Source organism: Scardinius erythrophthalmus (assembly GCF_964197995.2).
Source record: "Scardinius erythrophthalmus genome assembly, chromosome: 25".
In the NCBI taxonomy this organism is placed as follows: Eukaryota; Metazoa; Chordata; class Actinopteri; order Cypriniformes; family Leuciscidae; genus Scardinius; species Scardinius erythrophthalmus.
This window is the reverse complement of record NC_138245.1, coordinates 2,594,480-2,619,078: the sequence shown is the minus strand read 5'-3', so window position 1 is coordinate 2,619,078 and position 24,599 is coordinate 2,594,480. Positions and strand designations below refer to the sequence as shown.

The 24,599-nt window shown below is 41.2% G+C and overlaps 1 protein-coding gene across 1 annotated transcript in view; it reads right to left on the bottom strand.

The window, feature by feature from the left end:
• Positions 1 to 6,494: 6,494 nt before the first annotated feature.
• The window catches only part of itga7 (integrin, alpha 7), a 51,034-nt gene continuing 32,929 nt past the window's right edge, over positions 6,495 to 24,599 (bottom strand). The window contains exons 15-26 of the mRNA XM_081357563.1: positions 23,958 to 24,141; positions 21,022 to 21,096; positions 20,861 to 20,940; positions 18,139 to 18,216; positions 17,877 to 17,979; positions 15,747 to 15,953; positions 15,560 to 15,676; positions 15,372 to 15,485; positions 13,202 to 13,300; positions 13,005 to 13,130; positions 11,369 to 11,497; positions 6,495 to 8,457 (exon numbers count right to left, since the gene is read on the bottom strand). Coding sequence (XP_081213689.1) covers positions 11,381 to 11,497; positions 13,005 to 13,130; positions 13,202 to 13,300; positions 15,372 to 15,485; positions 15,560 to 15,676; positions 15,747 to 15,953; positions 17,877 to 17,979; positions 18,139 to 18,216; positions 20,861 to 20,940; positions 21,022 to 21,096; positions 23,958 to 24,141 — 1,300 coding nt within the window. The 3' untranslated portion in view covers positions 6,495 to 8,457; positions 11,369 to 11,380. The remainder of the gene's footprint in view (positions 8,458 to 11,368; positions 11,498 to 13,004; positions 13,131 to 13,201; positions 13,301 to 15,371; positions 15,486 to 15,559; positions 15,677 to 15,746; positions 15,954 to 17,876; positions 17,980 to 18,138; positions 18,217 to 20,860; positions 20,941 to 21,021; positions 21,097 to 23,957; positions 24,142 to 24,599) is intronic.

The window sequence follows — 24,599 nt, the reverse complement described above, 5'->3', positions numbered from 1 at the left end:
GGGGAATCTTGGCAGTATTTGGGGTTTATTTAGTTTATAAAAGCTATAAAGCAGAAACATAACACTTGTGCATGCGTAAGTTAAAGTCCCCCTGCAGTCACTAATTTTATCCCTTAAAACTCATCTTTGATCACCAAAGTGACATATTTAAACGTTTTTTTCCTTGAAAAAAATGTATTCATGCCTTAAGATATCTTGAATGTAACTCGACACCTTTGCCTCATTTAGTATATGCGGTTCTATGAATATGCAAATGAGCCCCGCCTCCACTCACTCACTCAGCTCGGAGATCCGCTGGTTGACGATCACACGTTGATCTGATTGGTTACAAGGTAGTTTGTGTTGTCTGACTTATGAATTTGAAATGGTTTGTCTTAAAGCATATTAAAAACACCACATAGACATATAAACAATATTAAAAGCTGGATTTTCAACACAGGGGGACTTTAATATCTAGTAGATAAATATCTTGCAGTGTATTTTCAAATTACTTTCTTTTCTTTTTTCATATCTCCATGATTTATAGATAAATCAGTTTCTTTCTCAAAAACATTTCACTATGATTGTCCCCAGAACTTCTAAATACAAACAAGCTATTTTGTTCCATCAGAGTTTCATCAGACTGCAGAAATGCCAACTTTATGAATATTAATTATAATTCTATATGATATCCGATATAATCTGATTGAAAATAAACTAATTTGTGGTTTAGCATCAGTTCACCAAGTGACAGTAACTGCTCAAATGAAACTTAAACACACAGTCGCTGTTAAATATTTAAAGGGGAGGTAAAATGCCCTGTTCACAAGATGTAAAATAACTCTCTGATGTCCCCAGAGTGTGTGTGTGAAGTTTAAGCTCAAAATACCCCACAGATATTTTTATATAGCATGTTAAAGTTGTCACTTTTTGAGGATGAGCAAAAACGCACAATTTTGTGTCTGTTCCTTTAAATGCAAATGAGCTGCTGCTCCCGGCACAGGGGGCAGAGCTTCAAGAGCTCATGTCCTTTTACCTCACACACACATGCACTGAACATTTCAAAAACTTTTTAGCCTTTTATGTTCAAACCGAGTCAGACAATGATGGAGAGACTCAAGAAGAAGTGACAACATGTAGAAGCAACAGGACATTTCTGAATGGTTAGTTGATGAATTTATGTTGCTTATGTGTAGTTATATTCTAGTCATTGATTAGCATATTCTGTCATGATAATCTATAAATCGTGTTCAGGGGGCGGGGTTTATGTAAATTTTAGGGTTGGTGATGTCACTAACCCGGGAGGAATGTGGTGTAGTCTCTACCAGCTGTTTGTTGTAGTCCTTAAAAAGTGATTTCTTTAAAAGCAAATATCTTCCTTTGATTTGAACTTTGAGCGTTGTAACTTTGCAGATGTTGTTTATGCTCAAACAGCAACATTACACACTAACTAAAGTTAGAAAAGTCAAATCATAATCAACCACCCCTTTACAGTTTTTCTCAGTCGCTTTGGTGCATTTCTCACATCACTATTTACATTTCGTTAGCCTCATAGCATAATTGCCTAAGTCATATTTCAATGTTTTTGGAAAACAAGAAAAAACTAAATTTTTAGAAATCACATTGTTATTTTTTATTGATATTATAACAGTACATTCAACCAGATGTGTGAACAAGTATGCAAAAAGAAAAAGACCCATCATCAATTGCCTAACAAATAAAAGTGACTTAGGCAGAAAATGCCATGACTTAGGCATTTTTCTCTTACATATAAATACAAACATAACATAACAAAAGTTGTTTTACTTTCCTAAATATAACCAAGATGTGTAAATTGCCAACCTTAACCAAGTTGTTTCTTAATGTATAACCTTAACCACTGTTTTCCTTTTCCACCCTTAATCGAAGTTCCACTCAGGTGCTGTCACGTCTCTGTTTGAGTTTAGTTCTGATTTAGTTTTCCCTTGTCTGTTCCATTAGTTAATCTGTCTCACCTGTGCCCTGTTAATCACCCCATTTATTAGCTTGTTAATTTTGCCCCAGCTGTGTCTTATCTGCCGGATGTGTTTCCCCAGTGTATTTTAGCCATGTGTTTTCTTTGAGTCTTTGTTAACTAAAAAACTAAACAGAGTAAGGGAAGTTGTCTTTGGAGGAGAATGTGGAAAAATTCCTCGTCTACTATCCCTCCTCTCATCGGCCCAACTGATCCAGAGCCAGTCGCCTGCGCGGCTGATCCAGAGCCAGACGCCTGCGCGGCTGATCCAGAGCCAGACGCCTGCGCGGCTGATCCAGAGCCTGACGCCTGCGCGGCTGATCCAGAGCCAGACGCCTGCGCGGCTGATCCAGAGCCAGACGCCTGCGCGGCTGATCCAGAGCCAGACGCCTGCGCGGCTGATCCAGAGCCTGACGCCTGCGCGGCTGATCCAGAGCCAGACGCCTGCGCGGCTGATCCAGAGCCAGACGCCTGCGCGGCTGATCCAGAGCCAGACGCCTGCGCGGCTGATCCAGAGCCAGTCGCCTGCGCGGCTGATCCAGAGCCAGGCCAGACGCCTGCGCGGCTGATCCAGAGCCAGACGCCTGAGCGGCTGATCCAGAGCCAGACGCCTGCGCGGCTGATCCAGAGCCTGACGCCTGCGCGGCTGATCCAGAGCCAGACGCCTGCGCGGCTGATCCAGAGCCAGACGCCTGCGCGGCTGATCCAGAGCCAGACGCCTGCGCGGCTGATCCAGAGCCTGACGCCTGCGCGGCTGATCCAGAGCCAGACGCCTGCGCGGCTGATCCAGAGCCAGGCCAGACGCCTGCGCGGCTGATCCAGAGCCAGACGCCTGAGCGGCTGATCCAGAGCCAGACGCCTGCGCGGCTGATCCAGAGCCAGACGCCTGCGCGGCTGATCCAGAGCCAGGCCAGACGCCTGCGCGGCTGATCCAGAGCCAGACGCCTGAGCGGCTGATCCAGAGCCAGACGCCTGTGCGGCTGATCCAGAGCCAGAGGCCTGCGCGGCTGATCCAGAGCCAGACGCCTGCACGGCTGATCCAGAGCCTGACGCCTGCGCAGCTGATCCAGAGCCAGAGGCCTGCACGGCTGATCCAGAGCCAGACGCCTGCGCGGCTGATCCAGAGCCTGATGCCTGCGCGGCTGATCCAGAGCCAGGCCAGACGCCTGCGTGCGCGGCTGATCCAGAGCCAGTCGCCTGCGCGGCTGATCCAGAGCCAGTCGCCTGCGTGGCTGATCCAGAGCCAGACGCCTGCGCGGCTGATCCAGAGCCAGACGCCTGCGCGGCTGATCCAGAGCCTGATGCCTGCGCGGCTGATCCAGAGCCAGGCCAGACGCCTGCGTGCGCGGCTGATCCAGAGCCAGTCGCCTGCGCGGCTGATCCAGAGCCAGTCGCCTGCGCGGCTGATCCAGAGCCAGACGCCTGCGCGGCTGATCCAGAGCCAGACGCCTGCGCGGCTGATCCAGAGCCAGTCGCCTGCGCGGCTGATCCAGAGCCAGACGCCTGCGCGGCTGATCCAGAGCCAGACGCCTGCGCGGCTGATCCAGAGCCAGACGCCTGCGCGGCTGATCCAGAGCCAGTCGCCTGCGCGGCTGATCCAGAGCCAGTCGCCTGCGCGGCTGATCCAGAGCCAGTCAAGTCACTGCTTCCTACAATGCCCCTTCGCCGACGTAGGAGGAAGAGGACCTGTCAGTCTCGCCAGAATCCGGAGGACGTACCCGGAGTCCTCGCCCTGTCGCCTCTGCGCCTCGCACTACCGGCCGCGCCTCTGTGCCTAGACAAGACAGTGTCATCGATTTCACTAAATCAGGATCTGATTCAGCTCTGGAGGCTTTACTGGCTGTTTCCTCTTCTATCTGTTGCCCCATGTCCACGTCATGACCTTCTTTCTTAGGTCTACTCTTATCTAAATCCTCTAACTCCACTACAAGGGTATCATCTTTATTTCCTGACAATAAAGCAGAAAATGCTGTTGAGTATTTTAACACAGTAAATCATGTTACATTCATAGGTTCACTGCAAAAAAATCTAAATCTTACCAAATACTTATGTCTAGTCAAAATGTCTAATTTCTAAAAAAAATCTATTTGCACTTAAAATAAAAAGTAAATGCTTAATTACTTCACTTGCCTAAAATTGCCTAAATGTCTTTTTATGGTGACGTTTCTTAAGTGTAAAGATTTGTTCTGACCAGAAATGAGGTAATATTTTGCTAGTGTTGGCTAGCTACTTCATCATATCTTCTTGCAAAAAATGTGATTTCAAGTTAAAATACAGTTTATAATCCCTTTCATTAACTGAAATTACATTTAGTATCTAGACAATTGAAGAAATATGAACTCTTACCAGATGAAAACGAATCAAACAGAAGAGTTAACATCACTTCTGGACATCTGTCTTCCCATGTTTTCTGCCATTTTGTTTGTATCAAAACTGCCTAAGTCAAAGAGATGACTAAGGCAGATAGTGTTTTTGGATTCTAATAAGTGTTGTGATTGGCTAAGAACATAGGCAGAAAGGCAGGATGATGCAGCATTGGTTTGTCAGTAAAGTTAGGCAGATATCACAATTTGGCCAAAAAATGACTTAGGCAATTATGCTATGAGGCTAACGATTTGCACAACAGTTAGTTCAACCTCCACAACATTTAGTCATTTGTGCACATCATAGTAGCAGTTTCTCATTCCTTCCAACAAATTGCAAATGCTTTTGGACATGCATCAATTGCTTTCATACAACTCTCTGCTGTTTTATAACATTATCATTTGCTTATGTCATGTCAGTCAAAATTAACTATACTTGTGAATGCTAAATAGTCATTCCATATAAAACTAATAGTCCTCATTTCATTGCTTGAGTCATTACATACAAAAATTTTGAACTAGTTGTCAAAATCTGTAATTAAAAAAAAAAAAAAAATCCTGCAAAAGTCTCCTAAATTGAACAATTTGCAATTGAGCAAGAGATGATATTCGCTGTGATGTAGATTACTGTAAATTATGTGACCAGACAGAGAGGAACGTCTGGATGTGCATGAATGATTACAGTCCTATGTATGTTGTATGTTCAGTTCCAATACAGTATATAGGCCTACTGCAATATTGTGTACAGTTGTGCACAGCTCTACCCAAAGGGAGTTTATGTTTGTTGTAAATAATGGTGTATTTTTTCTTTTGCACAATGCTGTGAACAAATTAGAATTGCAAAGAGCATATGCAGTAAAAATGTGAAACATACATATTCAGTGTCTTGTACTCAGTTACCTCATAAATACAGTAATGTTTAACTTTACTGTATCTTTTCAAATGGCTGTGCAAATAGTATTTAGTGCTGTATTGAGCATTTTCAGGTAGTGTCACCAAGATCTGACTTTTATCATTGGAAAACATTTACAGAGTAAACTGTCGTAATGAAAACATGACTAAGCCATTTGACTATCTTGTTCATAGACAATGGTGTCAGGACTTTTTATTTTGATGACAGTGACACTTTCATTGACATAAATACTTGCTTTTGAGGAATGGGCTATCCATTTTGAGCAAGTGACACGCTTTTGCAGGTTATCAACTAGGTTTTGCAGTTTGCACTAATTGTTTTGAGAACTGCATTAACTGTTGTGCAAATGTAAATAGTGTTATGAGAAATGCACCAACGCGACTGAGAAAAACTGTAATTATTTTTTTTCTCATCTGTGTATTTCATTACACTTTAAAATAAATAATACTCCACACATCTATAAACTGAGAGCGCGACATCTAGTGATCAAATTGGTACTACACAAGTGCCAATAAATAAACTGTATTATTATTATTTCACAGTTTTTATATACAGCTCCTAAGAATAGGGGTAAGTACAATAGAACTCTATAAACAGTCATAAATATGAAACTATAAATACAAGTATAAATTTATGATGTACAAACAGCAAGAATAAAGAGTGTATAAGCGTGTTGCCTTAAGTTGTTTCTCCTCACAAATGTACTCATTTATTTTTATGTATACTTTTATTTAATTGTATGTATTATCAAGAGAAAGAGTCCCTAGGTGCAGTGAAGTTGATGAACAGATAACATGTGGAGATCCAAGGGGCCTAAACAGGGACACAGTTTGATGTGTTTTTGTTGAAGCAGTGAACTGAGAGAAAACACACTGTTGTTCCCGCATGCTTCAAAATAACCTCCATCATCCCAGTGCCAAAGATCTTCATCTTCACAATCTCCCAGTGACAGTGAGTGCAGTGTGAGTCTACGGTCGGTCGTGGACATGCAACCCTGCAGGGCTGTGTTCATGTTGCAATGACAAAACGATCAGTTTCTGTATATCCACAGGTATGTTGGCCCCCTAAAGGAGATCCCTGGTGGTGATCAATGCATTAGATTAGAAAAAATGATATGATTGTTCAAAATATCTCAAAATCAAGTACTGATCCTTGCATTTCCACATATGAACCACATATTTTGACATATATAAGAGGTCATTATCCTATAAAACATCCTGTAAGTTTAAGAACTCAAAACTTCCTCATTAGTTCAAAAACAGCTTTTATTGAAACCAATGACTCATTTGGGATTTTGTCACATTATGAAGTAGAGCGACGAAAGATTGCAGAATCAGATCAAAGGCTACTTCTACATTATCACATCTCGCCCACTGGCACATTAGTGAGACGAGAAAGAGAGAAGACGATCAAATCACATTACCTTCCGAAGGACCTTAATGCTATGAAAGTGCTTATTTATTTTCAACAATGTGAATGTCTTAGTAGAGCATTATTTGTTTGTTCGGTGCATTTCACTGTGGATTCATTGGGAAATCAGTCACAATTTCGGCGCAGGCTTTCCAAACAGATTTATACTTTAAGATATGGACCCGACAGTAATTATCCTCCAAATATGAACTCATGCCATATCAAGCCTACATTAAAGAGTCTAAGGGCACTTTTAAACCTGTAGATTGCTTGCTTTGTTCAGAAACAGGGGCTTAAAATGCATTACAATGTTGCATTTTCTTTTTGGTTCGGTAACATTTGAAAACGTACCAGTCACATGTGAGTAAAACTGTCCTCTTATTGGTCAGAGTTTCCTCTGCGTCATCCATCAAGATGATTGACAGGTTTGCTCTGCTTGGCTTTATCTGTAGCTGTCGAGATGCACACAAACACTGATATGAATAGTCGTCATTCTTGCTTTAACTGATAAATTAAAGCTATATTTATATATATCTGAGCCTATATTTATATATACCTAAACAAACTGAACTAAGGGAGAAACGCACCAGGTTCCGAAACAAATGCTCCAAATGGCTCATTAAGTCTTGGCTCATTTCTTTATAACATATGACTTTAGAATCTGCAATGAGCAGATCAGATCATTGATTCAATTGTTGTGTCGTCCTGAAATGGGCCTACAGTATGTTATATATTGTCTGTTTTTTTATTTTTAAAAATATTTATTACCTTAATGGTGAGGTAAGGTTTTAATTCATATAATTTATTATTGTATAGACCTTATGCGCCAGAGAAACGAGGGCGCCGCCATCTTTAGAATATTGTCTTTGAACTTCCGTTTCTGCGGTCGCTCTGTATATCTCTATGGCATTGCTGTCCAGGAGTAATTAGCTTTTGAAGTGGATTTACTTAATATAAAGTTAACGAATGTTATCACGAGGATTGTAATGTTTAAAGCAGATGACTTAACATATATGTCAGTAGACTGGGAAGATTTTAAAACGAGCCGTCCATTCATAAATACGCAATATCGCTGTGAAAATACAGACCGGAAGACAAAAGACAACGAGCGCAGCGCTGAAAAGGGGCGGGGCTACATAAGGTCTATAGCGATGTCAAAGCATTAAGGCATTATAGACAACATTGTGATTGTTGTAAAGCTGCTATAAATGATGTGTATTGATAAAAAATAGCACCATACAAATATAATTCACTTTATGTCATGAGTGTCTTAGGATGATGTGTGCCAGGTTTCACGTGAACTGAAAACTTTATCGTTCTGGTGATGATGAAATATGAAGACCCTTATACATGTTTCAGTGTCCAGCTGCTTCAAAGTTGATAATCTATAAATCTTGACACAGAACTGCAGTTGATTTATGAGTTTACAAACACCATCACACTCAATTCAACATTATTATGTTAAATAACACTTTTAATACTAGGTGCATATTTATATAGACTACGGTCTATCTCCAGCTAGACCCAGCTGTCCTCCAAAAATGTTCTGAAGAAAATGCAACTTATAATAAAAATGCGTAGCAGTGTATGTTTATGGTCAGTGCAAGTCCACTGCAGTCTCTGGTCAGCGTCCATGTTTCTGAGGAATATTATATTGTCCCATCACTCCAGTGGGTCGCCCATTGCTTTTTGTGCAAAATAAAAGTCTTGTCCAGAAATGGCGTCTCTTGCCGCAGGATCTTCACAGCCTGATACTGGGGCACTTGATCTTCATACCGAACCCTATGGAAGAAACCACACTGCGAAAGAGAAAGAGGTCGAATGAGGTAAAGATTTATACACGGCACAAAATAAAATCACCTTGAAACACACTGTGTGACCTTGATGCCAGGGTTCAAAGTTAACACATGCTCAGAGCCAAATGTGAGTAAAAAAGAATGTTTGGCTCATAACTTTTATATGATCTAAAGTTCCATAGTGATAATTCATAATCCTCCATTGGCAAGTGTGGCGGGACATTTATTCACATCAGGCTCGTCTGTTTCAGCTAAAGATGCTCTCTCTATCAAACTCTGTTTTTCCTTTACTGTGTTATCTTTAAAGGTGATAAAGTTAGTGCTTTACTCTTTTGATAAAGCCTAATGACTTATTCACATGTAATATTTGCACATCTTTTATACTTTGATCAAACTTTTAGTAGATCAGGATGTGCTCAACTGTATTCCTTGTCCTAAGCATCAACCTCAATCCAACATTCTGAAGCATTGATAAATACAAAACAGATTTCCATCGTCATTCTTCATAGAACTGCAGGCTATAATTCTTGAAGAATGATTCTTATTGTTCTATATTTGTTGATTGCATGCATATAACACCCTCATGCATTATGAGAACTCATTACCCATGTCAATTCAGAAATAAAAATTATTGAAAATCTGTGTCCTGCATTTAGGCACAATATATAAAAACACTCAAAATAATTAATTGGTTTGAGTAGGGCCAACTTAAATTGTACAAATTAGTTAAACAAATTCATTTTTCTATCAATTTCACAGAACTGATATAATTTAAGTAAACTGAACCATTTCATTGTTTTTAGTTTTATGAAATTATTTCTTTTAATTTAGACGAACTTAAAGTAAGTTTAACTGAAACTGGGCTGGGATTTCTATTTCCCAGCATGCTTCGAAAGGGAGAGTAAATGTTAAAATGCAGTGTAATTTCATGTTTTTTTGTGCAAGATTAATGTTAAGTGGAAGATTAGTGACTAATGTTTTGCTAAGATAATTTAGAAGAATTTCTGTTCATGTTGATTTTAGGAGAGTTACCATCATGGTGACAAGTGGTGCACACGGCTTGGTTTGAGAACAATGTTAAAAGCTGAATATTGCTGTTCTCATACAGAAAGTACCATGCTATTGTTAACATTAGCAAATGAGCAAGTTAGCATTTATTGAACTAGCTTGTTATAGCTTGTTAAGTTAATACTAATAAAAATGTTCACTTTGAGGTTTTATGAAAATGTTAAATTAGATGTATGAATTAGTTTACTCAAACATTTCAAGTTAAGAACAAGTAAAATGTACGAGTACAAAATATAAATCTGCCAGTTCTGCTTACTTAAACTTTCAATTTCTTAACTTAAAAATGTTGAGGCAACTGATTTTTTGAGTTTTGCCAACTTATTCGGGTTTACAGTGTGCAGATGTTCATTAGTTAAAGCTCCGGGTAAAGTAGCGTTCTGCTTTTCAAAGTATACTCCTTGGCCGTGAACGTTAAAAGATCTAGTGGACTTTCGTTTTCAAGTGCTCAAATCACACTGGCTGCGTCCAAAAGCTTAAAAATGTTCCCTTCAGAGGATGCACTTCAAGGACGGCATCAAGGCACGTCCGAATCCAGAGTTAGCTTCACTTTCTGTCTCCTGGGATGCCTTTATCTGATCGATATTTACAATTAGATGCACTTCACTGCCTTTGATATCCCACAATCCTGTGCTATCCAATCTGTGACAGTAGTGCTAATAAAAATAAAGATGGCAGTAAAGATGCTGGTCAGTTTGTGTGTAAATGTATGTTTTTGACCAACATCTTCAACTTCTGAAATCATCTCTAGCGAGAAATTACTATTGTAGTAATGAAATATTCACTCCCTCGCATCCTATACCAACACCACTGCCGTCAATAGTTGTTGTTTTTATAAATTTCATATAAATTAATTCTGTTATCCTCACTACAACAAATTTGTCATGTTTGGTTTGGGGTTATGTTTTCACTTTCATGTTTCATGTCTTTTATTTTGTAATTTGCCTTGGTCTGGGTTCCTGGTTTTGTCATGTGATTCCCTTCCCATCATGTTATCATGTGCTTCCCTAGTCTCTTGTGTCATATTCTTATTGGTTTATTGGTTGATTGTGCACAGGTGTGTCTTGTTAAGTCATTAGTCTTGTGTATTTAAGCCCTCATGTTCAAGCCAAGCTTAGTCAAGTTAAGTCATGCTTAGTCGAGTCTTTGTTAATGTTTGTACACATGTATGTTATTGTTACATGTCTGCTCTGTCTTGTGTGTTTTTGGTTCAGTCCCCGTGACCTAGTTTTCCCCGATCTGTCTAATTAGCAATGTCATTCACCCTGTTAATCACTTATCTCATTAGTTCTAGTACATACACTCCCTGTGTCTTTCAGTTCTTTGTCCGATCTCGTCTATGTGTAACTGTTATGTTAGTGTGTGGATGATGCCCTCCAGTGGATTTATTAAAGACTTTATTTTAGAATTCTCCCTCGTTGTGCGACTTACAACATAGCGTTACGTGACAGTTATCATTACAGAACTATTAGAATAATAAACTCTAGTAACACTTTATTTTACAGTGTCCTTGTTACATGTAGTTTCTATAATAATAACTATAAATTACACATAATTACATGCAACTAACCCTAAACCAAACCCTATAGTAAGTACATGTAGTTAATTATTATTACTCAGCACTTAAATGTATAAATTACATTGGAACACAGACACCGTGAAATAAAGTGTGACCTAAATTAGTGGTGCTGCAAAACAAGAAGGTCTGGCCCTGATGCCATACGTCATCGCTTCAATGCAACTGTTATTGGATCACGGATATTCCCAATATTATTTAGGTACTGGTTATCATGCCATTGACACTTCTAGTTTGTAAAGCCACAGCACAGCAGCACACACTGAGTTGTACCACACGAGGCTGTTATTGGAGGTCCGTGGCCTGTTTTCTCTCCGCATCAGACGGCTGAAGCTGAAGCTCAGCGCGGTAATACTCCGTCTCATAGTGAGGCTTCCTCTCGGTGCGCTTGAAAAAACCACACTGCTCCACCACACAAATATGTACAGGTACAGAAAGAAGGAAACATGAAGAACTAGCGATGGGTGGTTAAATCATTAGAAGTATTGTATAGACAATAATATGCATAATTGGAAAAGGCAATCAATTCAGTCACATATGCACAATGACTACTTTTAGGCGCGCCAAAAAGTTATTTTTTGTGCATTTTTGGCTAGAGAAATAGAGGTGCATGACTGACAACTAGTAATCACATCATGATCAACATTACTGAACCGCCAATCTATCATGACCATGTCAGCATGCCAAATTATTCTTTTGGGCATCCACAATGACAATCAAACGATTGAGAGGTTATGGGTGCACTGCAAAAAATGATTTCTTTCTCAGTGTTTTTGTCTTGTTTTCCAGTACAAATACTGTATAAACATTCTTAAATCAAGGTATATTTACTGGAGAAGCAAAATTACAGATGAAGCAGCATCTCCAAAACCCTCACTCATGTCTGTAAAGAGCAATCAGTCAATGGATAGACCATAAGCTAACTGAGTTTTTGCTTAAAACAAGAACATATCTGCCAATGGGGTCCGAAAATCTTGTTTTTCCGTTAAATTAAGTTTATTTTTCAGACCCTATTGGCAGATATATTGCTTATTGTTTTGAAGCGCCCATATTATGCTTTTGGGGATATTCCCTTTCATGCAGTGTGTAATAGAGCCGATTGTGAATGTAAAAGGTCGGCAAAGATCAAAGTGCAGATAAATGGAGTTTTTGTCTCTCAAAAGAAAGAAGTGATTCTGAACTGAAACGAGTCGTCAGTAACTCCAGTCTCACTTCCTGCTGAATCTGCGTAGGTTTGTAACAGATTTGCATAATTTGCCAGTCCATGGTCTTGACTGGCTGAACAGCGTCTCTTTGCCCCGCCCTCAATCACTGTAGTGTATCTGAGACTGGAAGAGTTTGGATCGTGTTGCTCATGTAGAGAAGACGCTGTTTTCTGCTGACAAAGCAAATCCACTTTGATCCCGTAAAAGAGTGATTGCTGTGTATCAAGAGCTGAGGAAGATCCAGAGCTGAAATTCAGTTATGATAAAAGACATTTGGTTTCCGACAAGCATTGTATGTGGTGAACCAATCACAGCAGACTGGGCCATCTGACCAATCAGAGGAGAGCAGCTCTCAGAAAGGCGGGGTTTAGAGAGACTGAATCCTTGATCGAACCATTTCAGACACTGAGAAAACAACTGATGCTGCAGTGGAGATTATGAGGAAATCAAAGTGTTTTTTTTTACTTTGAACGCATGTAAACCTGTTGTAGGAGACTCCAAAACAACATTACGAAGCTTTAAAATAATATAATAGTCACTTCAATTTTTCAGAAAACAAGACTTAGCATCTTTGATGTAAGAATGTTTAGAAATTTTTACTGAGAAAAAAAAGCAAAAATACTGAGGGAAAGAAAAAATCCTCTTTTGCAGTGTGCAGGCTGTGCAATAAGAGCAGAAGCTTGAGGGTTCAGGTGTACACTCACCTTCCACAGTACACACACGAGCAGCGCGAGGACAATAACTCCGGCCAGGACGGCGATGAGAATGATCCACCACGGGATCGAGTGCTGGTCTGCGAGCCCATGCTCCGGGTAAATCATCACTGACACCTGCACACACACACACACTGATGACACGAATACGCGTGTGTGAGTGTGTGTGAGCGTGTGTGATATCTGACCTGTGTGGCAGCGTCCTTCAGCACTAGATGCCTGATGTCAGATTTAATGGTGATATTGGCTCTGACCAGCAGCTCCACAGCACTGACCGATGAAAACTCCTAATAAACAGGAAAAGTGCACTCACTATGAACCCGGGGCACATTATGAACATCGCTGATAATCACTGATGAATTATGCGTGTTTGAGGTGTTTGCAGTGGCGCCGTTTTCTTGTCTGTAACTGTTTTAATCTTTTAACCCACAGTAAATATTAAAGGGTCATGACATGGTTTTTGTTTATGTTTTATTATGTTCCCTTAGGTGCAGTTACAGTATTACTATAGTTTTTTGGACAAATTTTTTTTTTAAATTTTAGTTTAAGACCTTTTCCCACCCTGTTTCTCATCCTCTGATTCAAAAAGTCTGTTTTGGGGGTGTTTCCCCTTTAAGAGTTCAGTGGTAACGCCCACTGTTATGATTGGCTAACTTCATTGGCTAAAAGTAGTTTTAAGATGAAATACATTACTTACAGTTTGCGGCGTCGTTGGGACCCAGAATAGTCGGCACAGCCTGATCTTTAAACAAAAGTTTTCTGGCAAAGCCAGCATCATACTGAGATTTGTTCTCAAAACAGTCATCCTTGAAATGTAGAGAACACGCTTAAATTAACACTGCCGTGACTGGGACGTCCGCAAAAAATAAACTGCACCCATTTTTCCCAGACATCTGGATCATACGGCGGCGTATTCAAACATTGTGTTTGTCCACAGCCAGCACATCTGCGTCATTGCAATCTTCTGTAAACAGACTCACTCGCTGCAGGTCGACTGAACACCTGTTGCGTGACAACGATGAGGCGAAATGAGGCGTTGTTGTCTTGCGCTGGTGGCGGTCGTATGCAAACGACTGGTACGTCACTTCGTACCGTGACGTCACTTCTTACCATGGATCTCCAACGAGCTGTAATTAGAGCTTGATTACATAAATGCTTCGTTTATAATGGGGAGGATGTCTTAAAGGTGTCCGCGAACGTGACAGCGCAGCCAGAGAGCAGAGCAAAACAAAACTCTACGTTCGTTCTACGTCACGACGCTTCCTACGCTATGTCATACGCCAGCATCCATCTCTGTGAACGCATGTCGACCGCTACCGGAAGCCAGTTATTTTCATTTATAAAGTTTTAAATATGTATATTTTTACGACAAAACCGCACGGATTACCCTCAGAAGGCCTTCGTTTATCCCCCTGGAGCCGGATGGATTACTTTTGTGAATGATGCATGCACATTGTGGGACTTGAAGGAGGTGGACCCCATTACTTCACATTAACCACTGAAAGATCTAAGACATTTTCTAAAATAACTGAAAATGTGTTCGTCTGAAAAATGATTGACATATGGATCTCGAATGGCTTGAGGGTGAGTAAATCATGGGTTAAATATCATTTTTTGCCGAACTATCCCTTTAAGCTGTGAAACTTGCAGGAACAAAGACCTCTTATATACCAAAAGATCAAGGCAATTTTGGTTTCTCATGTCATGACCCCTTTAAGAATTCCTTTTGGTGTATAGGTTCTTGCACACCGAGTCCGAAATCTCGCATGTTAAAAAATAAATATGCCCTTGTTGTGTGTCAATCACGTTTACACACTGCCTCCGAAACTTCCGTCTGTCATAAAACAATTCGGATCTGGTTCAATTTCCTGCGTTTTTCGCATCCGTGGCAAGCATTTTGAGGAGTGTTTTGACAGTTCAGAGCCACTGTACGAGCGAACGCCAAAACCCAGAACTGTTCAGGATCAACAGGTTCATGGAAATTGGTGGTCTTCTTTTAAATATGTGGATCCAGTATCGCTAGCAAAGCATCAAACTGAGCCGCTGATATCCTGAAGTAAACTTTGAACTCTCCTTCGTCTCTACGTAATCTCAGGATTGGAAGGACTCAATATTTCCTCTTCTTTCTCTTTTTAAGAAGAGAGAGGACAACAAAATCATCCTCATTATTTGTATTGTTTTGCCATTTTTTTCGCAATGGATTAATTAATACGCATCGGACTCAGTGTGCAAGGTTTCTGTGCGTGACGAATTTTTAGGATGACGAATACAAAAAAACGCATAGAAAAATTTGAGCTAAAAGTTACTGTCCCACCATATCAAGAGGACAACTGACGTGTAAGAGCGACTGTCTCTCACCTCCATGAAAGTGCTGTTCCACAAGTTTGCTCGGATCCTGACGTGGATGGAGTCGGAGAACGTGTCTAGAGGACACCGGAAGAGCAGGCAGCGCGCAGAGCCCAGTAAACAATCCTGAAACACACCAGCAGCTCAGATCCCAATCCACAGCAGAATGATAGATATGGTGTGCTCGGGTTCACACTCACCAGTGTGAGAGATTTCCTTCTCTCAGACGCAGACACAGCGGGAGTGATCTTGCCGACAGGGTTTTTGGGAGCCACGTCTGCTTCGGTCTCCAGATGCGAGCGTGCCTTTCTGCTGCTCTGTTCACAGATGATGTGTGTGAACGTCTCCTGCATTTAGTGATGAGCAGTGATGTGTGTTTGCGAGTACCTTGAGGTTTTCAGCCTGTGGCGACTGATGTCGGCCCAGACGCAGAGGGTCGAGCGCAGACTGAGGTTCACAGCGAGTGTGTGGATGTCCGTCGACCTGCAGAGACCTGGGATACAACAGCCACTTCCTGTTGACCAGCTCGTACGGCCACATGATGTTCAGAGACGCCGAGCCGAACGTTTGCAGAGGCTGCCCAGCATTAGACACCTGTTAACACACATCGAGTTATTTCTGTCCTGTTCCTTTCATTTCTCCATACAGTTTATCCAGAAACTAGATGATTTGGAGAGACTTCTAATAATAATAATAATAATAATAATTCGTTACATTTATTTATTACATGGCTTGGTTGAATTCTAATGTAGAATGCGGTGTGTTATTTCTTGATATCAGACACTGCTAAGTATAACACACCGTTGCCATGAAAAACAGAGCGTTGCTATGGACGCAGGATTCTAACCGTAGAGACGGCACGGAATATTTTCTTTAGCAGAAGCAATACAATCATTTTTAAATCAATAAAATCCTTTTAAAAAACAATATTTTGTGTCAAATTATTGATTTATTTGGTAGGTAGCCATGTAATAAGCGGGATAATGTAGAGCAAGGCGGTTATTATAGCGAATAACAACCCCTTCAGGCTGATTCAAGCTCCACTTCGCGTCAGGGTCCTGATCAGCCTGTCGGGGATGTATTCGCTATAACAACCGCCTCGCTCTACATTACCCCTTATATAGCGCTTTTTTTTCTGGGTACTCAAAGCGCTTTAGATGGAAGGGGGAATCTCCTCAACCACCACCACTGTGCAGCTCCACCTGATGATGCGACGGCAGCCATATTGCGCCAGAACGCCCACCACACACACACACACACCAGCTTACTGGTGGAGAGGAGACAGTGATGAAGCCAATCAGTATATGGGGATGATTAGGAGGCCATGATGGACAGAGGCCAAGGGGCAAATTGGGTCAGGATGCCGGGGTTAAACCTCTACTCTTTTCCGAAGGACATCCTGAAATTTTTAATGACCACAGTCAGGACCTCGGTTTAACGTCTCATCCGAAGGACGGTGCTCTTTGACAGTATAGTCTCCCCATCACTACACTGGGGCGTTAGGACCCACACAGGAGTCAGGAGCCTCCCATCCAGGTTCAGTGGGCAACCAGCCTTGGGCTACAGGGTGGCTATGCAGCCATATTAATACGCAGAATAAAGGGGCGGGGCCTGGTTGAGTTAGTTAGTAGTGTGTTAAACTGGCGGTTATGGTAAGGGGCGGGACATTTCCCAAACACACTCGAAGCGCTCGACCAATCACAACACACTGCTCCAGCCGACCAATCAGAGCACAGTGTGCTTTTCAGAAGGAGGGGCTTCATAGAGACAGGAAGTAAACAGAGCGTTACTGACAGACTGGGAATAGAGGAGCCGCAACAATGGAGAATATGAGGAGAATAATCAACATTCAAGCAGGAAAACCTGTTCTAGTAGAGGAATAGCTTTATAAAGCATTCTACATAAAGGCTTTCTGTTACCAGACTTGTTAGTTAAATAATGGAATGTTGTTCATTTTTAACCAAAAATGTCCAAAGTGCAGCTTTAAAGGACATATAGATGAAAACGTCCTTAAAGTCTCCCTTTAGTGAAAATCCAGTTTTTAATGTTGTTTATGTGTCTATGTGGTGTTTTTAATCTGCTTTAAGACAAACCATGAGTAAATTCATAAGTCGACTCCATTGCTGAGTATTTTCTCCTTAAAACTGCAGTGAACCAAAGACAGTCTCAAAAACACGCTTTGAAATCGCTGGTGTTTCTGACTTCACAAACTACCTTGTAACCAATCAGATCAACGTGTGATCGTCAACCAGTGGATCTCTGAGCTGAGTGAGTGAGTGGAGGCGGGACTCATTTGCATGTTCATAGAACCACGCATACTAAATGAGGCAAGGGTGTCGAGTTACATTCAAGATATTCTTAAGCATGAATAAATTTTTTCAAGGAAAAAAATGTCATTTTGGTGATCAAAGATGAGTTTTAAGGGATACAATTATTGACTACAGGGGGACTTTGAATCTTTTGAGATATGATGGAGCATCTTCTGAGGAATAAAATCCTCTGAGCACATGAACTTACAATAAACTCATATTCCACTGCGCTGCCGACGTCCTCCAGTGATGTCATGGCACTCTCGCCCATCACGGCTCCGCTGAAGAACATCTGATGAGGACGAGACAGTCTACAGGAGAACAACAAACCACAGTTTAACAGGCGCTTCTGAGAACATTTAACATGAAACATTAGACCCATTTATTGAGATATATCACCATTCATGAGAATGCAAGCTGCTATTTCAGAAAACACCAAAGATCAGAGATGAAAGTAAGTGAACACACACCCGCTGAGCACCAGAGGAAGCTCGATCACCACTCGCGCGTATGCCGTGACGGGGGCCAAACCCGGCTGTTCACTGATCCTGGGTGGGATTGACACATATGGCATTTGTGCATGGTGGAAATCATAACATTTGTTTTGGCACTTTTTACAACAGGGTGAATGAATCTCACAAAAATATCCAGGTTACATTTCACCGGGAAGCCATTTTTGTTTTGTGTAACGAATCCAACCAAAAGTTGTATTCGTTATGCTACAGTGCTGAAGAAAAAAACAACAGTCAAGGGCCAGATTTACTAACAGAAAACCATATTTTGGTGTTAAAAAATACTGTGAGGATTTACTAAAGACGTGCAGTGAAAAATTTGTAATGAATGACAGTTATTTTTGTGGCTGACCGTATAGATGGCGGTGCCTTCCTGTGAGGATCACTTGCTAATACTAATATTGAAATTGACACCCGGGAGAATGAATGATATGGAGAAAGGGAAAAGAACAAGAGAAGGGACCCTACCCAGACAAACTAAACGCAAAACAACAGTATTTGGACAAATTAAAGACTAATCACATGAGAGGACAACAACTGACAATGAACATGGGAAACACAGGGGTATAGGAACCATAGATATCATATAAAGGCTAGATGTCTTAAGGCGGAGTCACTTCTGGCATCACCGGCGGCCATCTTACCACAGGGCTCTGTGAATTAAGGTGAGTGATCAGCATGCACACAAATCCTCTTATCTCGGTGAAATCTTGACGGATTTACAAACGGTTTGGTTTCTTACAAACGTCATTACCGTGGCTATAATTCTTTCATATGGAAGTCCATTTGTATAATTTTTCATATGTATGCAGTTTCATAGCTACATCTCTGACGTTTATAACAAACCAAACCGTTTGAAAATCGGTAGAAAATTGAGCAAGTTATGGTTATTTAAAAGTACATGCACCATGTTACGAGTGAGCGAGCACCCTGTCGTAAGATGGCCGCCGTGTGCGGACGTCGACCTCCATTGGCCAGCAGCGCGGACGAGACATCTAGCCTTTATATGATATCTATGATAGGAACAATCAGGGACTAAAACCAGGAAAAACTACAACAAACTACAAACGTGGCAATCTGGACAGGAAGTAACATAAAAGTCCTGACAAGACATGGGGAACATATAAAAAATAATAAAATAAAATAAAAAAATAGAGTGGCTGCATCTGAAATCACATTTCCCCACTATATAGTAGGCGAAGAACAGAAGGCTATGTGACAAAAGAAGTGTGTCCAAATTCAGCAGTACTCATAAAAGAGCAAGCAACATGTCCCCGGATGATCTACTACTTCTGCTGAGAGTCTGAAGTGTGCATATGATGAACACTTTACTATCCCATGAGGCCACAGGAGAGGATTTATTAATGACAGTGAAGCAACGCAACTGACGCTGGTGGGTCCAATGACATCATGGCGAATTTGTGTATTCATACTACACACATTCATACTACTGTATATAGAACATACTTTTTTAGCAGTCATGAAGTAATTATTTATTCAAAATAAATGCCTACTCAAGAGAGTATGTGATTTCGGATGCAGCCAGTTACTCACGTTCTCTATTGCATTTGTAGGAGTTTCCCTTTTAGATGCAAAAATTATGGGCGGAGAGGATTTATATAAGGCAGCGGCTGTTTACACTATGTAAAAATAGCTGTAGCCTATTTTCTTTGCAATAAGTGTAAATAGTAGTTAGATACTATTTGCACCTCAGTATTTTACTACATTATAAAACAGTATGCAATAATAACATATTGAGTGTAAATTATATATTTATTAAATAAATGCCGCCTTATTGAGACTATAAATCCCTCCCTACACTTAACCCTAACATTACCCTATAAACACTTTATTATTAAATAATCATTAGGCACTATAATTGCACTTTTCACATATTTTCTTAATATTTATTGAAAATAAAATGCGTTTTTAATGTTATTTTTAATTTGCGCTGCTCTTGGTAGATTGCGTTGGTTGGTCATTATGGAAATGTTTTTTTAAGGGTATATTTACATGACACCATTTTTAACTGAAAATGGAAAACTTTTTATGTTGTGTAGTGTTTTGGTGGCCTGAGAACGCAAACTTTTTAAAACAGGTTTCAAAGTGCAAGTTTTTGAAAACAATTCTGTTAGCCACGTTTCCATTAGGCCTACCCTTCAATTTACACAAATTGAAATTGAAAATTGAAAATACGCCCATTGGAAACACGTCAATTTCTAGCAAAAACTCCCATATAAGGGGCTTTCCTTGCCATTAACGCTTGGATAACACACACAAGTCTCCTTCCATTTTTAAGTCGTTTAGTCTTTTAGAACAAACGGGGATTGGTTTCATAACATTGTAATCTGTACAGAGGAAAACAACGTTTCCTTTTTTAGTACATCGTTGTCGTGTAAACGTACCCTGAATATGGTTTTTAATGATCTGAATTTTAAAAAATCTTTCATGCATTTAATTATTATTTTTTTTAAATAAAAGTAAAGGTATTTGGATGGAAATGTGCTGTTGTCACGAAAATGATGTTACAATGCAAAATTAATAAGGTTGTAAAATTCAGGGTGAAATATGACTAAGACATTTCTTTGTGAGATTCATCCAACATCATTTGTATGATTTTGTTTTGCTCACAAAAAAATAATTTTTCAAATGGCAGACAGAAATCAGAACTGGCACTCACGTGGACAGTGCGAGATGAACACTCAGTGACGTAGTTTCTATAGTGATCGCAGAAGTGCTCAGAATAAGATAAAATTTGACCTGACATAAAGAAGTAAAGGTCAATTTGAGTTTCTCAAAGGTCAGAATTGTGTAAGTGTGTATGCGAGACCGTTACTGTACCGTCGCTTCTCTTTTGAGCGGATTACCCAGTTCACACAGCGCTTGAGAGCCGTTCTGATTGACTTCACACAACACCTTCAAAACAAGACCAGCATTAGGAGACTATAGCTATGTTCAGACTGTCAGTCCAAATCTAATTTTATGTGCACATCCGATTGAAATCTGATCAGAATAAGCTAATGTGAACATTACAGCAAAACAATCACACGAAATGCGATTTTTACAAATCCGTTTTAAGCTACATCCATATGTGGTTTGAAATCCTATTTAAATCGTATTTCTGGAAATCAGTTTCAGTGTGACTGCTCTGATCAGATTTCACGTGGTTTATGTGACTTTCTCACACCACGTAAAACTGCGTAACGCGTAAACATGCGTAAAGTCGCAGAGCAGAAAATGACAGTATAACGGAGACATATTTTGAAACCAACGGAGACGACAGTGCGGCTACACATTTCAATGTTGTAAAATTGAAATAAGACAACATCTCTATTGCAAACCCCTCCACGTTGTGGTTGTTGTTTTTGGCGTATTCCAACCAACACAGCGTCATTTCCAATGAAACCAATGCAGATATTGCGGAAATCGTCTCGGTTACGTATGTAACCCTCGTTCCCTGAAGGAGGGAACGGAGACGTAGTCGACGTGTCGACTGATTGAGATCACGCTTAGGGAGCCTGTCATCTTCGAGTATTGATAAAACAAGCCAACACACATTGGCGTGCGAGATTTACCGGGCAGAACAACATATGGAAGTCACTGAGGTGGCTCCAGCCTATAACAGGGGGAGACTCAACCAATCAGAGACGGCAGAGCGGGCTCTCAACAGGGTTCGGCTAAAGAGGAACTCTACTGGAGCAAGAATGGCGCACATATCCGGTCCATAGGAGGGGAATGGCGCAGCAAGCCGACACTTCTAGCGGGGCTTACGGTGTTGGCTGGCTCCGAGAGCACACGGGAAGCTCCCGGCTCGACACGTAGGCTATAAAAACTAGCGAACGTGTTTGGTGTCGTCCAACTGCAGCTCTACAAACATCTGTCAGCGAGGCACCCAGAAAGAAGCTACACTCCGAGTGGAGTGGGCTCGCAACCCGGGGTGGCATGGTGCGTCTTGGGATTGATACACCAAGATGATGGCATCCACTATCCAGTGGGCCATCCTCTGCTTGGAGACAGCCTTTCCCTTCTGCTGGCCTCCATAACAGATGAAGAGCTGATCTGAAGTCCTGAGGCTTTGCGTTCTGTCCACGTACAGACGCAGAGCGCGGAAGAGACAGAGAAAAGCCAGGGCTTGGTCTGACTCCTCCGAAGGCAGCGCTTGCAGGTTCACTACCTGGTCCCGGAAGGGAGTGGTAGGAACCTTGGGCACATATCCAGGCCGAGGTCTCAGGATAACGTGAGAGTTATCCGGCCCGAATTCCAGGCACAATTCATTGACCAAAAATGCTTGCAGGTCCCCTACCCTCTTGATGGAGGCCAAAGCAAGCAGGAGAACCGTTTTTAAAGACAGGACTTAACTCAGCTGCCTGCAGAGGCTCAAAGGGAGGTCTCTGCAGTGCGGTCAGCACCAGAGATAAGTCCCAAGAGGGCATAGAGGCGGATTCAGTTTCCTCGCTCACCTCAGGAACCTGACGATCAGGTCGTGCTTTCCCACGGATCTCCCATCCACTGCATCGTGATGTGCGGCAACATACACTTTGAGGGTGGAGGGAGACAGCCCTAGAAGGTCCTCCCTCAGAGGAATGGGCCAGGCAGGGGCTGTCGAGAGAAGCATTAGTTCGGGGAACCAGGTCCGGTTGGGCTAATAAGGGGCAACTAGCAAGACCTGCTCCTCTTCCTCCTTGACTTTGCACAGGGTCTGTGCAAGAAGGCTCACCGGGGGAAACGCATACTTGCGGAGGCCCCGGGGCTAGCTGTGTGCCAGCGCATCCGTGCCGAGGGTCCCCTCGGTCAGGGAGAAAAACAACTGGCAATGGGACGAGTCCGGAGAGGCAAACAGATCTATCTGTGCGGGCCCGAAGTGGTCCCAGATCAGCTGGACCGCCTGGGGATGGAGTCTCCACTCTCCCTGGTCCACAGGCTGTCGTGAGAGCTCGTCGGCGGCACGATTGAGCAGGCCGGGAATATTGGCTTGTTTTTACAATACTCGAACATGACAGACTCCCTAAGCGTGATCTCAAATTGACTACGTCGAACGTGAGCGACTGAAAGGGAACAAAAGAGCTGCATGGACACACAAATCGGATCTGAACAGTTGCGATACACAGTGTGGACATCAATAATTTTAGATCAGATTCCAATCGGATACACAAATAATCGGGTTTGGACTGACAGTGTGAACGTAGCCTATAATAACTACGACTGCATACTAGGGATGTAACAATATATCGTGTCACAATATATCGCAATTCAAAAATGCAACGATATGTATCGTGGATAATTCACCCAAAATAAAAATTACTGTGTGAATTTTTTTGTTTTGTTTTAGTGTCAGTACTGCATTAAACTACTACATATAATGTTGTGTATAATGTATGATAATGCAATGGGGGGATATGTGTGTGTCCTGATAATGCCAAATGTCTTGTTACCAGTAAAAAGTGTCCTACATTATTATAAATATATCTGGTCAGTGACAGTGAAAGCATATTCGTCTAAAATAAATCTGTATTTTCAGCTTCAGAATCATGAATATTGTTATTCTGGCGTCTCTATTGTCCTGTGCTTTGGGTTTCAGCACCAAGTCCGAGTCTATTCCTTTACACACACAATGTAACACAAAATTTAGCATTTTACATTTTTTGTTAACCTTTAACCATACGTCTTGGAGTATCGCAATAATATCGTATCATATCATGAGTTCATATCTTGATATGTATCGAAAGATGACATGAGGGTATCGTTACACTCGACACATAAAGCGCCTGATGGAGAACCTGCTGTCCCATGAGTCCAGAGTACGAGAGAGTGTTTGGCAGAGACACCATCAGCTGCGCGGCGTGAGCATCGTCTCCGTCTTCCTGAGGGGTTTCTGGGTCCGACGGCATGTTCGTCACCATGACCTCGAGCACGACTGACCTCTGATCCGACAGAGAGAACACCGGCACACCAGAGCCGTCTCTAAACACAGAGGAATTCAAATAATGAAGGCTTCTATGCATTTTTTGGTAACACTTTACAATAAGGTTCATTCGTTAACATTAGTTAACTGCCTTGGTTAACATGAAATAAGAATAAACAATACTTCTACAGCATTTATTAATCTTAGTTAATATTAATTTCAACATTTACTAATACATTATTAAAATCAAAGGTTTAATTAACATTAGTTAACGCACTGTGAACTAACATGAACAAACAATGAACAGCTGTATTTTTATTATCTATAACATTAACAAAGATTAATAAATATTGTAATAAATGTTTTGCCCATTGTTAGTTCATGTTAGTTAATGCATTAACTAATGTTAACTAATTAACTTTATTGTAAAGTGTTACCTATTTTTTTAAATTAAAATGCTTGCACTGGTTAAAGAAAAGTATTTTCACATGTACAGGCAAGTAATGAATGAATAGTA